At 39.4% G+C, this 16,705-nt stretch overlaps 1 protein-coding gene across 1 annotated transcript in view; it reads right to left on the bottom strand.

Moving 5' to 3' along the window:
- LOC128655659 (gastrula zinc finger protein XlCGF17.1-like) overlaps positions 1 to 16,705 on the bottom strand; it is a 94,830-nt gene that overhangs the window by 51,622 nt on the left and 26,503 nt on the right. The window contains exon 3 of the mRNA XM_053709244.1: positions 14,665 to 14,769. Coding sequence (XP_053565219.1) covers positions 14,665 to 14,769 — 105 coding nt within the window. The remainder of the gene's footprint in view (positions 1 to 14,664; positions 14,770 to 16,705) is intronic.

Here is a 16,705-nt window from a genome sequence, read left to right as displayed (position 1 = left end):
CTTACTACGTCCATCTTTGTTGAGAGTTGCAAGAGAATGACTGGATATGGCAGTGAGGGGAGGAGCTATATAGCATCTCTGCTGTGGGTGATCCTCTTGCAACTTCCTGTTGGGAAGGAGAATATCCCACAAGTAATGGATGATCCGTGGACTGGATACACTTAACAAGAGAAATAAATAATGTAGAATACACCCTATGCAATATGTATGCACCTAACTACAAAACTATTTCCTTCTGGAATAAATTTACCCAAGCACTGACCCCATTCCTAAACTCACCCCTTATAATAGGGGGAGCTTTCAATCTAGCCCCCGACCCAAAACTTGACAGAACTTGGCTCCAACCCACTAATATTAACCCCAGACTTAGGACATATGCTGTCAAATTCAAAAACAGAGTCTTTAACAAACTTTGTACTGACCTGGCGGTGTGCGACATTTGGAGAAGGAGACACCCAACAGATAGAGATTATAATTGCTTATCAAAGACTGCCGGATCTATGTCCAGAATTGTTATGTTCTTAGTTTCAGACACAGTGATACTACGAATCAGACAAGAAAAAATCCATGATATACTGCTCTCCGACCATGCCCCTATAGAACTCACAATCCAACACCACCGACCAAATCTGAACAGAAATAAGCTTAGATTTCCGACTTACTTATATAACTCAGAAGCCTTTCACAAATACTTAACTCAATACTGGAATGATTTCTACGCTGACAACCAACAGCATCTTAACAACCCCAAACTGTTTTGGGAAACCGCTAAAGTGGTCCTTAGAGGGCAAATAATCTCCTATGTTGACGATTTAAAACATAAAACTCATCAAAAATATATCAACCTTCAAAAAAAAACATACAACACCCCTACAAAACATACTGCGACCTTAACTCTAAAACAGCATATAAATTGTTCCTCCTAGCTAAGGAGGAGGTGGATGCTTTCCTTAAGCAAAAGGCAGCCTCTACTCTTTTAAAAACAGCAGGTAAATATCATAGATTTGGAAACAGATCTGGTAGGTTACTAGCCTCATTAGTAAATAAGCACACTACCAGAAGAGAGGTGGCAGCCTTGAAATATAACGACAAAACATATAAATCTCACAAAGACATAGAGCAATGTTTTGCAGATTATTTTAAATGGTTGTACACCAAGCAACCAACAGCGACACCGGAATTACTGAATACCTTCTGGCAGTCTATTGCACTGCCGCAACTCAAGAGTGAACACATGGATTCCTTAAATGCACCTATTTCTATAGGAGAGCTACAATACACTATTAAGTTTTTAGCAATAGGAAAAGCGGCAGGTTCTGTTGGGTTCCCAACCGAATTTTACCGAATTCTACAGCCCCAAAAAGCCCCTGTTCTGACTAACCTTTACAATGGTCTCCTTCAGGAAGATAATTCCCCCTCCATAGCATTCTCCTCAGCACATATAACCCTCATTCCTAAAACCCGGCAGAGACCATCTTCTCCCGGAGTCCTATCGTCCTATTCCCCTCCTTAACACAGACTATAAAATATTCACTAAAATCCTAGCCAATCGTTAAAAAAGCATTGTGCCTACTTTATTACACCCCGATCAAACTGGCTTTATATTCCAACGTACATCTATGAGCAATCTAAGACGTGTACTACATATTATAAATCATTATTGGTAGAGAGATAGGACAGGCTCTAAAGATACACTCACAAAGGTGTTTCTCCTATCCTGTGACGCGGAACAGGCCTTTGACCGGGTTGAATGGCCTTATCTTTTCGATACACTTGGCAGATTTAATTTTAAAGGGCACTTTATACATGTGCTTCGTATAATTTACACAACTCCCTTAGCTCGCATATCGGTTAATGGCCTTTTTTCTCCAGATTTTACCCTAGAAAGGGGCTCCAGACAGGGATGCCCCTGTCACCCTTAATCTTTGACCTGGCACTAGAACCTTTAGCTGTAAAGCTTAAGCAGATCTTTACGGGAGTGTTAATTGCAGATAGCGTCCACAAACTTGCACTGTATGCAGACGACATGCCCTTATTTGTCGAAGACCCCCAGACCCATATACCCGTAGTTCTAGATACTTTGGATCTGTTTGGTAAATTCTCAGGTTATAAAATTAACAAAACAAAGTCAGAAATACTATGGCTTCACCTGCATTCCTAGTGCTTCATCTTACCCCTTTGTGGAAGTATTCGACTCTCATTCCTAGGAATTGGCTTACACAAAAACCCTTTTATACGAGTTAAACATATCAAGAAAATGTAAATCATTATACTCCCAGTTGTCCAATTGGAAAAATATCCCCTTGTCCCTCACAGGCCGCATAAATCTGCTCAAAATGACTTTGCTCACAAAACTCCTCTACCCTTTTCTTATGCTGCCGCTGTTAATATCTAAAAATGATTTGAGAGCTCTAGAGAAAGCTATTGGACAATTTCTATGGCAGGGGGGAAAAAAACAGAACAGCCGCTCGTAAACTCTACCTCTCTCTTACGATAACGGAGGTTTGAGCCTACCAAACATTAAACTTTATAACTGGGCTGCCTTGTTATGACTTGTAACGGACTAGCAACCCAGCTCAGCACATTTCTATGATTTGACCTTGGAAGAAGCTGTAGTCTCACCCTATACACTATCTTATTTGCCTTATTACCCTAGCAGTGAATTACCTCCTCAGGTCAAAAACAACATTCAATATCAAGACCCGCTTAAGGTCTGGTCTCAGGCTCACAACCTACTAAAATTTCCACAATGCTCCCCTAAATTCATCCCCCTTAGAGATAATAAAGATTTCCCTGCAGGTGACGATCATGCACCTTTCCGTATCTGGTGGGAGAGGGGATTGCGAAGGGTGAGTGATGTATTAGATTCTCTGTTGCACACCGTCAGGTCATTCCAAGAACTGAAAGATAAGTATAATATCCCAAATAACCACTTCTACGCATATTTACAACTTCGCAATTATTTCTATTATTATTAGAAATAGAATCAAAGCACCCTAATTTCTGGGTATACAACATCTTACTTCCAGGAACCAGTGTAACTTTAAGCTTTAAACTATAGAGATCCAAAATATCTCATTGTTCCAAGCATTTAGGAGGTATACAATAAAAGTGAGCTATTATACAAGTAGAGCTATTTATAAACTGTATGGTTACTGATCTTAAATATTTGTGAGCTTTAAGTGGTTCCTAATATCCAAAGTAAGTCTCAAGAGGCAAGTAGTGTTGGTTACCCAGGAAATTATGATTGTTTAGATATATAAAGGCTCCCTTGTGAGGTAGAGGCTACACCTTGACGTATACGTTAAGAGGATACTCACTGGAGGTAAACTAAAAAGGTATTGTGGCCACAGATAATAACAGACATACCATAAAGTGTGATTTTTGTACTTCACCTAAGTGACTGAAAATAGATACAATGTGAAGGGTCTTAAATTTTAATTTAGTGTGCTTTATGGTGTCATTGCTTTTGAGATATGCATATCTTAAAAGGTCCTTAACCTACCTAATTGTGGGTGTAGACATTTGCTGTGCCTTCTATTGTGAGCCATAAGTGATAACCTATAAGTCCTTTCATCATGGTTATAAATTGTACATTCAACGTAAACATCTAAGCAGCAATCTGACATCTGATATGAAATAACATAGCTATAAGGGGTGATACTTAGTAAATATTGGAACTTCATATATATTGGAAAGAAAATGGACCCCTTCTAGTTATTGTAAGCCCTTTTATAGTGATTAGAGAAATATGAGGCATACACAACTATCTGTCTTGATGATTAATAATAACAACAGGTCCAATGCCTAAATGAGCTCTAATAACTACCAATATTTAACTAAAGCTGAATTTAATTTTTAAATGTTTAAAGTTTCAGATTAGGCTTGCAATGCCTAGGGCAGTATGACTCCACACTCTGATTATCAGGTAGTCAAAAAGGATATCGTTTGTCTATGAGCCACGATCCAGGAAATGTATTATACAATAAGGTTATGAGTGCTAGTCTCAAAGGTGGAGGTAAAATAGTATGCCACCAAAGTCAGTGTAGCCTGAATTTATAAGACTACTGCTCCATCTACATTAACCAATTACCCCACTCCAGTTCTCGAAAGGGGCGCCATGCTTAGCATAATATCCTGGGAGTTCCGTGATTATCGAGGAAAATCTTCATAAGTCCCTGACCATCGAGAGCCAACACCTCCATGTAGCTTCACGCTGAGATCTTGTCGGCAATAGCTCTGCAGTGACTGTTGGTGTGCGCAGGATAGGTTCCTGGTTAATTGTGTTCCTCCATCTTCCTGTGACTGTGTCTCAAGGTCTGCTAGAGTATCTGTGAAATGTTCAGGTTCAGTAACTTCTGTTACTGTCACCCCTCTCTGCGCCTGTAACTCATTTCTTATTCTCTCCCCACATTCCGCTGCATGAGACAGACGCTGGGGCCCAGCAGCGTCGCACCAGGTAAACAGGACATCCGTGCTGTTAGTATTAAAGATGTTGGTAATAGCTGTAGCAGTGGGTGAGCTGACTGTAAATTTCAGTATGTCCATGCAGGCTGCGTGGTGCTGGTCTAGGCAGATACTCGGCTCTTGTAAGAGAGAAATAGCTAACTCCATGATGATGTGATAGTTAGATGCCATAGATGGACTAGCCTGTGGTGCATTATAGCAGTTAGTGGGGGGGTACTGAGGCCGCCATCAGAGTTCACAGCAGGCCAGAACAAGTCTTGTAAATCATTCAAATAACAAATATTAGTGGATCTGACACTATGGAAGTCAGTGATTCCAAATCTAAATAGCTCTGTTGTGGATTTTGCCAATATCATGAGATAGACTGCAGTTTTCTCATTCTTCCATACAGAGCCTCTTTTTTTGCTGTTATTTCAGCCACTGCCTAGACACGCCCCCAACATCTATTTTTTTAATTGGACCAATATCAGAAGCAAGCTCCAACCCTTACTAACTCTCTTTACCCTAATTGCTAGACAATGTATGCTAACTTTATGGTGCTCCAAAGCGCCTCCAACTTTGACACAGTTTAAGCATTTAATTTATAGACATCTGTTTGTCGAACAACATGACGTCATGCTTGACACAAAGCACAGACTACACACTCCTTAAAAAATGGAAACCCTTTTTAGAGACCCCCCCTGTAAAACAGCGACAGATACCCTTCACACAGCATGAAGTAATGCTAACAGCTGCTCTTAGAGGAGAGTGGTCGGTGCTGTACTCTGATTCTGATTTACTTAACATGCATCACGACCCAGAATAAATACTTATTGAATCCCTTTTGTAGGCCATATCTGCGGTGCCTTGCTCACCTATGATACATAATTATTATTTCTTTCATGTAATTAGCAAGAGTCCATGAGCTAGTGACGTATGGGATATACATTCCTACCAGGAGGGGCAAAGTTTCCCAAACCTCAAAATGCCTATAAATACACCCCTCACCACACCCACAATTCAGTTTTACAAACTTTGCCTCCCATGGAGGTGGTGAAGTAAGTTTGTGCTAGATTCTACGATGATATGCGCTTCGCAGCAGGCTGGAGCCCGGTTTTCCTCTCAGAGTGCAGTGAATGTCAGAGGGATGTGAAGAAGAGTATTGCCTATTTGAATTCAATGGTCTCCTTCTACGGGATATATTTCATAGGTTCTCTGTTATCGGTCGTAGAGATTCATCTCTTACCTCCCTTTTTCAGATCGACGATATACTCTTATATACCATTACCTCTACTGATTCTCGTTTCAGTACTGGTTTGGCTATCTACTATATGTAGATGAGTGTCTTGGGGTAAGTAAATCTTATTTCTATTTATGACACTCAAAGCTATGGTTGGACACTTTATATGTAAAGTTCTAAATATATGTGTTTAAACTTATATTTGCCTTGATTCAGGATAATCAGTATTCCTTATTTCAGACAGTCAGTTTCATTATTTGGGATAATGCATATGAATAAATAAATTTTTTCTTACCTTAAAAATTTTTCAATTGACTTTTTTCCCTGCGGGCTGTTAGGCTCGCGGGGGCAGAAAATGCTTCAATTTATTGCGTCATTTTTGGCGCAGACTTTTTTGGCGCAAATATTTTGTCATTTCCGGCGCCCTAATTGATGCCGGAAGTTTGCGTATGGTGGCGTCATTTTTGACGTTCAGACGTTTTTTGCGCCAAAATTGTGGGCGTCGTTTTCGCCGTCACAGGATGTGGCGTCATACTTGGCGCCAAAAAATATAGGCGTTGTACTTGGCGCCAATAATGTGGGCTTCATTTTTGGCGCCAAAAACTGTGGGCGTCATTCTTGTCTCCACCTTTTTTTCACATTATTTCAGTCTCATTTTTCATTGCTTCTGGTTGCTAGAGGCTTGTTCATTTGGCATTTTTTCCCATTCCTGAAACTGTCATTTAAGGAATTTGATAATTTTGCTTTATATGTTGTTTTTTCTATTACATATTGCAAGATGTCTCAACATGACCCTGGATCAGAATCTACTTCTGGAAAGACACTGCCTGATGCAGGTTCTACCAAAGTTAAGTGTATCTGTTGTAAACTTTTGGTAACTGTTCCTCCAGCTGTTGTTTGTGATAATTGTCATGATAAACTTTCTAATGCAGATTGTATATCCATTAGTAATAATCCATTACCTGTTGTTGTTCCTTCAACATCTAATGTTCAGGATGTCCCTGTTAATGTTAAAGAATTTGTTTCTAAATCTATTAGGAAGGCTCTGTCTGTTATTCCTCCTTCCAGTAAACGTAAAAGGTCTTTTAAAACTTTTTAGGTGACCGTCATCATTCTGACTTATCTGTTTCTGATGAGGATCTATCTGGCTCAGAAGATTCTGCCTCAGATATTGACACTAATACATCTTCATATTTATTTAAGATGGAGTTTATTCGTTCTTTACTTTAAGAAGTGTTAATTGCATTAGATATGGAGGAGTCTAGTCCTCTTGATACTAAATCTACTAAGCGTTTAAATTCGTTTTTCAAACCTCATGTAGTTATTCCTGAAGTTTTTCCAGTTCCTGACGCTATTTCAGAAGTAATTTCTAGGGAATGGAATAGTCTGGGTACTTCATTTACTCCTTCTCAAAGGTTTAAGAAATTGTACCCTGTGCCATCTGATAGATTAGAGTTTTGGGATAAAATCCCTAAAGTTGATGGGGCTATTTCTACTCTTGCTAAGCGTACTACTATTCCTACGGCGGATAGTACTTCCTTTAAGGATCCTTTAGACAGGAAGATTGAATCCTTTCTAAGGAGAGCTTATTTATGTTCAGGTAATCTTCTTAGACCTGCTATTTCTTTGGCTGATGTTGCTGCAGCTTCAACTTTCTGGTTGGAGGCTTTAGCGCAACAAGTGTCAGACCATAATGCTTATAGCATTGTTAAACTTCTTCAACATGCTCATAACTTTATTTGTGATGCCATTTTTGATATCATTAGAGTTGATGTCAGGTATATGTCTTTAGCTATCTTAGCTAGAAGAGCTTTATGGCTTAAATCTTGGAATGCAGATATGTCCTCTAAGTCAACTTTGCTTTCTCTTTCTTTCCAAGGTAATAAATTATTTGGTTCACAGTTGGATTCTATTATTTCAACTGTTACTGGGGGGAAAGGAAGCTTTTTGCCTCAGGACAAAAAATCTAAAGGTAAATACAGGGCTACTAATCGTTTTCGTTCCTTTCGTCAGAATAAAGAACAGAAGCCTGACCCTTCCCCTAAAGGAACGGTTTCCGTTTGGAAACCTTCTCCAGTCTGGAATAAATCCAAGCCTTTCAGAAAGTCAAAAACCAGCTCCTAAATCCGCATGAAGGTGCGGCCCTCATTCCAGCACAGCTGGTAGGGGGCAGGTTACGATTTTTCAAAGATATTTGGATCAATTCGATTCACAGTCTTTGGATTCAGAACATTGTTTCTCAAGGATACAGAATAGGTTTCAAGATAAGACCTCCTGTGAGAAGATTTTTTTCTCTCTCGCATTCCAGTAAACCCAGTGAAGGCTCAGGCATTTCTGAAATGTGTTTCAGATCTAGAGTTGGCTGGGGTAATTGTACCAGTTCCAGTTCTGGAACAGGGGCTGGGGTTTTATTCAAATCTATTCATTGTACCAAAGAAGGAGAATTCCTTCAGACCAGTTCTGGATCTAAAAATATTGAATCGTTATGTAAGAATACCAACATTCAAAATGGTGACTATAAGGACTATTCTGCCTTTTGTTCAGCAAGGGCATTATATGTCCACAATAGATTTACAGCATGCATATCTTCATATTCCGATTCATCCAGATCACTATCAGTTTCTGAGATTCTCTTTTCTAGACAAGCATTACCAGTTTGTTGCCCTTCCGTTTGGCCTAGCAACAGCTCCGAGGATCTTTTCAAAGGTTCTCGGTGCCCTTCTCTCTGTAATCAGAGGACAGGGTATTGCAGTATTTCCTTATTTGGACGATATCTTGGTACTTGCTCAGTCTTTACATTCTGCAGAATCTCATACGAATCAACTCGTGTTGTTTCTTCAAAAACATGGTTGGAGGATCAATTTACCAAAGAGTTCTTTGATTCCTCAGACAAAGGTAACCTTTTTGGGCTTTCAAATAGATTCAGTGTCCATGACTTTGTCTCTAACAGAAAAGAGACGTCTGAAGTTGGTTTCAGCTTGTCAAACCCTTCAGTCTCAATCATTCCCTTCGGTAGCTTTTTGCATGGAAATTCTAGGTCTCATGACTGCTGCATCGGACGCGATCCCCTTTGCTCGTTTTCACATGAGACCTCTTCAGCTTTGTATGCTGAACCAGTGGTGCAGGGATTATACAAGGATATCACAAATAATATCCTTAAATCCGAATATTAGGTCTTCTCTGACTTGGTGGTTGGACCACCATTGTTTAATTCAAGGGGCCTCTTTTGTTCGCCCAACCTGGACTGTGATCTCAACAGATGCGAGTCTTTCAGGTTGGGGAGCTGTATGGGGATCTCTGACAGCGCAGGGGGTTTGGGAATCTCAGGAGGCGAGATTACCAATCAATATTTTGGAACTCCGTGCGATTTTCAGAGCTCTTCAGTTCTGGCCTCTTCTGAAGAGAGAGTCGTTTATTTGTTTTCAGATGGACAATGTCACAACTGTGGCATACATCAATCATCAGGGAGGGACTCACAGTCCTCTCGCTATGAAAGAAGTATCTCAAATTCTGGTATGGGCGGAATCCAGCTCCTGTCTAGTTTCTGCGGTTCATATCCCAGGTATAGACAATTGGGAAGCGGATTATCTCAGTCGCCAAACGTTACATCCGGGCGAATCGTCTCTTCACCCAGAGGTATTTCTTCAGATTGTTCAAAGGTGGGGACTTCCAGAAATAGATCTGATGGCCTCTCATCTAAACAAGAAACTTCCCAGGTATCTGTCCAGATCCAGGGATCCTCAAGCGGAAGCAGTGGATGCATTGTCACTTCCTTGGAAGTATCATCCTGCCTATATCTTTCGTATGTCAATTATCAAGGTGGGACTCACAGTCCTCAAGCTATGAAAGAAGTATCTCGGATACTTGTATGGGCGGAATCCAGCTCCTGTCTAATTTCTGCGGTTCACATCCCAGGTGTAGACAATTGGGAAGCGGATTATCTCAGTCGCCAGTCGCTACATCCGGGCGAATGGTCTCTTCACCCAGAGGTATTTCTTCAGATTGTTCAAATCTGGGGACTTCCAGAAATAGATTTGATGGCCTCTCATCTAAACAAGAAACTTCCCAGGTATCTGTCCAGATCCAGGGATCCTCAGGCGGAAGCAGTGGACGCGTTGTCGCTTCCTTGGAATTATCATCCTGCCTATATCTTTCCGCCTCTAGTTCTTCTTCCAAGAGTGATTTCCAAAATTCTAATGGAACGTTCGTTTATACTGCTGGTAGCTCCAGCATGGCCTCACAGGTTTTGGTAATGGCGGATCTCATTCGGATGGCCAGTTGCCAACCTTGGACACTTCCGTTAAGACCAGACCTTCTATCTCAAGGCCCATTTTTCCATCAGGATTTGAAGGTATGGAAATTGAACGCTTGATTCTTAGTCATAGAGGTTTCTCTGACTCAGTAATTAATACTATGTTACAGGCTCGTAAATCTGTGTCTAGGAAGATTTATTATAGAGTCTGGAAGACTTACATTTCTTGGTGTTCTTCTCATAAGTTCTCCTGGCATTCTTTTAGAATTCCTAGAATTTTACAGTTTTCTTCAGGATGGTTTGGGATAAAGGTTTATCTGCAAGTTCTTTGAAAGGACAAATCTCTGCTCTTTCTGTTCTTTTTCACAGAAAGATTGCTAATCTTCCTGATATTCATTGTTTTGTGCAGGCTTTAGTTCGTATCAAGCCTGTCATTAAGTCAATCTCTCCTCCTTGGAGTCTTAATTTGGTTCTGAGGGCTTTACAGGTTCCTCCGTTTGAACCTATGCATTCTCTGGATATTAAATTATTTTCTTGGAAAGTTTTGTTCCTTTTGGCCATCTCTTCTGCTAGAAGAGTTTCTGAGTTATACTGCTCTTTCTTGGTGAATCTCCTTTTCTGATTTTTCATCAGGATAAGGCGGTGTTGCAGACTTCATTTCAATTTTTACCTAAGGTTGTGAATTCTAACAACATTAGTAGAGAAATTCTTGTCCCTTCATTATGCTCTAATCCTAAGAATTCAAAGGAGAGGTCTTTACATTCTTTGGATGTAGTAAGAGCTTTGAAATATTATGTTGAAGCTACTAAAGATTTTAGAAAAACTTCTAGTCTATTTGTTATCTTTTCTGGTTCCAGGAAAGGTCAGAAAGCTTCTGCCATTTCTTTGGCGTCTTGGTTAAAGTCTTTGATTCATCATGCTTATGTGGAGTCGGGGAAATCCCCGCCTCAAAGGATTATGGGTCATTCTACTAGGTCAGTTTCTACTTCCTGGGCTTTTAGGAATGAAGCTTCTGTTGATCAGATTTGCAAAGCAGCAACTTGGTCTTCTTTGCATACTTTTACTAAATTCTACCATTTTGATGTTTTCTCTTCTTCTGAAGCAGTTTTTGGTAGAAAAATACTTCAGGCAGCTGTTTCAGTTTGATTCTTCTGCTTATGATTTCAGTTTTTTTCGTTATTTAGATTAAAACTTTTGATTTGGGTTGTGGATTATTTTTTCAGCGGAATTGGCTGTCTTTATTTTATCCCTCCCTCTCTAGTGACTCTTGCGTGGAAGTTCCACATCTTGGGTATCTGCTATCCCATACGTCACTAGCTCATGGACTCTTGCTAATTACATGAAAGAAAACATAATTTATGTAAGAACTTACCTGATAAATTCATTTCTTTCATATTAGCAAGAGTCCATGAGACCCACCCTTTTTTGTGGTGGTTATGATTTTTTTGTATAAAGCACAATTATTCCAATTCCTTATTTTTTATGCTTTCGCTCCTTTCTTATCACCCCACTTCTTGGCTATTCGTTAAACTGAATTGTGGGTGTGGTGAGGGGTGTATTTATAGGCATTTTGAGGTTTGGGAAACTTTGCCCCTCCTGGTAGGAATGTATATCCCATACGTCACTAGCTCATGGACTCTTGCTAACATGAAAGAAATGAATTTATCAGGCAAGTTCTTACATAAATTATGTTTTTACGAATATCTATACTGTTGTTGATTTGTATATTTTGTTTATTGTGTTTATTTTTGTTTACAAAAGTTAAAAATTGAGAGCCTTTACAGATAACCCACAATAATATAACTTCTCTCAGATTATTCTTGATATGGTCCTTTTGTAATATGTTTACTTTACACCGACAAAAGATTGTAATTGTTGTACCAAGACCATTGGTTTATCGCTCTCAAAAGGTAACTGAAAATTTCATCAATGCGGTTTTAATCCTGTAGTGGTGTCTGTAATATGAATTTTACTTTTCTCAATAATAAAAGGAAAAAAAAGAAAAAAAAAGAAAAAAAAAAAAAAGATATAGAGCTCCTATAGATAATATAGGAAATACATGTCACAGACATAAGAAATATCACCTCAAAATGAGAGAACAATGTATAAAACACCTATGGATAACATAGGAAAGACATGTCACATACATAATTTAAAATCACCTCAATCTGAGAGAGATCAATAAATACAGTATTTCCCTTTCAGCTAACATAGGAAATTCATGTCACAGATATTTGGAACATTCATCTCAACATGAGAGAATTAAATATAAAGAGCCCCTATACATTAGAGCCCTATTGTAGATATGGAATATGACAATACATGCAGAATAGATCAATTCACAAATTCATGAATTATACCTGTTACAACTGATATGAAGAGTCTCTGTAGAGAAAAAATATCTCTTACCTAGACTATAAAGAGGACAAAATCATCTGCCCTCAGGATATTTCATGTTACAACAAGAAAGCATGTATTCAATTCCAGTAAATATCTGCAGAACAAAAATAAGGGAAAAATATGAACAACAGGCTTAGAGTATATTACTACATATACGCAAAAAATCACCATCTAGATTAAACATTTCAATGTTACCTACACCAGGCACAGACATGAACATTATCCCTTTGTCTATAACAGTCAGCTAGAGACATATAGATAGATATATGTCAGCATCTCTGAAATATCAGCATTATGATGAAAAGCTGAATATTTACCAGGTGCAGTACCAAAAAAACAGTCACTAGATGGCAGCAGACATTAAGGAAATGCAGAGAAAACGGAGAGACCAGTCTTTAAACTAAAATAAAAAAACGTCAGTCTCCCAATTAAAAATTCAGTATCACCCAACAAATCATGTAAAACTCAGAACACCATACGTTGAATAAAAAGCATACACTTTTGCATATATCCTCATAAATGCCTGTATCTTAATCATATCGCTACAAAATCACCTCAAAGTGAAAGGATTGCTCAAGTGAAAGGATTGCTTTATAACTCAGTTACACTTGCCCTCTGAAAATAAAGCCTACCGATAACACAAGAGACAAGCATACAGCTAGGTATGTTGAGAGGAGTCTCGCAACGGTAAAAGGGGAAAGTGCGCCAAAAACCCAGTCAATGGCGGAAAAAGAACGCAGCGCAACGAGCCATATACTTAAAATGGCGCCATCTATACTGTGCAGAGGTATAAACAGAGACGCATAGTGATCTTCCATAGAAACAGCGCATACAATAAAAGCGGTAATCGCCACAGTATAGGAAAGCTCTAAGGTTGTGTCAGGACTATAGAAACCGAAGCCCCATAATAACCCGAGAAAGAGTTGTGGCCAAATACCTCTGTTCCCAGGGCACATACGATGGGTACTCAGAGGGTCCAAATGCTCCATATCAGACCTCACAGACACAGCGTGTGGTGCCTACACCCATAGAAACGGTGCATCCATTAAACATAGGCGCCGCTGCTGCAAAAATAAACTTACTGGCATGAAGAAGCTATAACCTAAAAGCTTTATAACAGCCAAATTTCTCTAATAAGTTCACCATTATGCCTCCCACTGAGGTGCAAATAGCAAAGTGGCAAAACTCCCACCTTTAGCCTTTAATCCCCCCTCACTTAAACCACAAGCCATCGAGGGATAAGGGATCCAGGGATTTACCAATCTTGCAGCTTTCTCAGTAGCTCCAGGCCAGCCAGTAAATCTTCATCCTGACAGTGACTCTAGAACTTTAACTGCAGGCAGGTACCCCGCATCTCCAGTTTGACAGACTCAGATGACCTCTGACAGGGACCTGGAGAGAAAGGAAAAGCAGAGTAATCAACCCTGGTTTTCCATATAGGGGTTAGCATAATTTTTATGGAGTTAAAGTAAGGACTACCTCACCGACATCGAACAGCTAATAGCCACCATTACTCTTACTAAAGAGGATTACATGGACGCAGCATTGCCCCAATCCTTGCTTGCAGGGAAAATACCCATTAAAGGATTAAAACTTGATAATCTTTAGACATCATCCTCGCACACCTCCTAAAATGTACGCAGGCAAAGAATGACTGGGGATTATGGGAAGTGGGAGGATACATAAAGCTTTTGCTTGTGTGTTCTTTGCCTCCTCCTGGTGGCCAGGAGTTGAATTCCCACTAGTAATTAGAATGGATTTGTGAACTCTTCATGCCATTGGAAAGAAAAGTGCACACACAACCGTAACCCACGTACCTCACACACAGTATATGTGGACACTTGCCTGTTACCCGCGTACCTCACACACAATGGGCTAGATTAGAAGTGGTGCCCCAATGTTTGCGCGCAAGCGATATCGGGTTTTTGCGTGCAAGTTAAAGAGTGCTCATATTGCAAGTTGAAAGTAAATGTGTAACCCACGTACTTCACCCACAATATAAGAGCACACTCACCTATAACCGTCGTACCTCAGACACAACATACATGCATACAACTGTAACTTGCATCCCTCAGACTCACTTGTAACCCACATCATTCAGACACAACACAAGTGCACGCTCACATGGGCTTACACTGTCAATGGTTTCCTCATATGTAACTCATATTCCTCAGACACAACATAAATGTACACTCACCTGTAACCGACGTACCTCACACACAATATATGTGCACACTCACCTGTAACCCACGTACCTCACACACAATATATGTGCACACTCACCTGTAACCCACGTACCTCACACACAACACACGTGCACCCTCACCTGAGCTGATGCCGTCACTGGTTTCCTCATCTGATGCTTCCAGCTCATGCTTCAAACACAGATCTTCTGTTATCTCAACTTTCACTATATCAGTGTTATCTGCGTCTGTACAAATAAAGAAGATTTGTTTTTTATATCACATGATTTCGTTTTTATAACTTTACCCTAAAGCAGTTTATTTCCTAGACAGACAACAGCACTAAATACACACATTCTGCACCTTTTCCCTCTCTTCTTTTTTTTTTTTTTTTTTAGCTGAGATCTGTTACATTCCAGTTTTTAAACCAGACAGTAAACTACAAGGGTAGAAAAAGTATATAGAGAGTGATGTGTACTAGGAACACAACACACCCTTAGGGGGCGCTTCCTCAATAGTAAATACAATATAAAATCTATGTGGGGGCTTAGTGAGATCTAAATAGTGAGTGACCACACAGTGTTGAATGCTAGGCACCTTACTGAATAATAATAACAATGAAGATGAATATAATATAATAAAGAACAATGAAATAATATAATAATAAAGTAATAAAACAATATAAAAAGTCCAAGAAACAAAGATGACAAGAAAATCCGGACGTTGAGGCAGCACTCTGTCAAAGGATGGCTATCCTGATGTTCAAAATCTGAAAAAGGTAACAAACAGAGGCGCCACCATGGCCTAATATCGCTGGCACAGGTCAAGACAACAACACAGGTGAATGTGAATACTCACAAACATGAAGCACCCAGCTGGTGCTAGTGGAGCGGGCTGAAACTTCACAGTAGTCCAGCACACTGTTATCCTTAATGCAGGGACAATCATAAATCTTCTGGAATACCAATATTCATGTGCCTATTGGGGCAAAAAAGCCAAACCAGCATGGCCCAATATCGTCTGGACAAGAATAGAATATAACCAAATGGTTGTACTTACAAGATGGCAAGCACCTGTAGGTGCAATATCAGCAAACTGGAACCAATACGTCGCCCAGTAGACTAATGCCAAAGACAGTCCTCAGCAAGAACCAGGAATCAAAATGTAGTTTAGTAGAAGGTGATGAACCACACAATAGCAAGTGTATAATTAAAAAGTCTTTAATAACACAGCGACGCGTTTCTCAGCCTACTCAGGGCTGTTTCATCAGGCTATAACAAACATTGTGATACACTTGCTATTTATCAAAAATCTAACAACCAAGAAACCTTTGTAATTGGATGATCAATTAGCATGCAACACCTGTCTGTGATCACATTGATGAGGTTGGTATGGTAACAGTTGTAAACACATATAGGTCAGGTGATCTTTAGACAAGCAGGTGATCAACCAAATAAGTAAAACATATAAAAAACATACAATAAATTTAAAAGTACATAAAAGATTTTTTTTTTTTTCATTAAAATTGCCCTCTTGCAATGTTTCCCATCACAATTGAAGCAAATTGTTAAAAAAAAACGATTCTTAAAACATGTATTTATATCTAAGGAAAATGTATATAAAATATAGCAACCATAAATCCTTCTAAACAAAAACACATTTATTAACTTACTATTGTGTTAAAACACTCTGCTCAACTTAATCAGTTACAAGTTTGATTTGATTTCATTAGTGTGAACAGCTTCTGTGGCTGCCATTTAATGTCGTTATATTTGGACTAGCCGTCAGAGCTAACTAATAGTTTGTTGGAGAAATCGTTTTATGGATCTTTGAAAAAACATTGTTCGTTTGTTAGAATTTGTTAAGGATTAATACTGGTTTTCTTACCGGAATGTAGTGAAGGGACCGTGTTGATAAACTTTGGGAAAAAAAGGCTATATTCTATTATGTGTTGGTATAGCGTGTAGCTGAATCAGCTGTGTTTGTATACGTCATGAACCTTATACTGAGTAATTTGAACATTGCTGATACGTGCATTGTAAAGGGGAGTGTGAGCGGACCTCCTATCCGTGAGGGGGTTACAGTGTGCCTATCCAACATCGTGTGAGAATAGGAGTCTGGATAGGGGCCAATAAGAGAGCTTGTAGAAGCATGCACCAAGACCTATCGTAATGTCCCTATGGC

This window comes from Bombina bombina, chromosome 4 (assembly GCF_027579735.1).
Source record: "Bombina bombina isolate aBomBom1 chromosome 4, aBomBom1.pri, whole genome shotgun sequence".
In the NCBI taxonomy this organism is placed as follows: Eukaryota; Metazoa; Chordata; class Amphibia; order Anura; family Bombinatoridae; genus Bombina; species Bombina bombina.
This window is presented reverse-complemented; position numbering and strand designations above follow the sequence as displayed.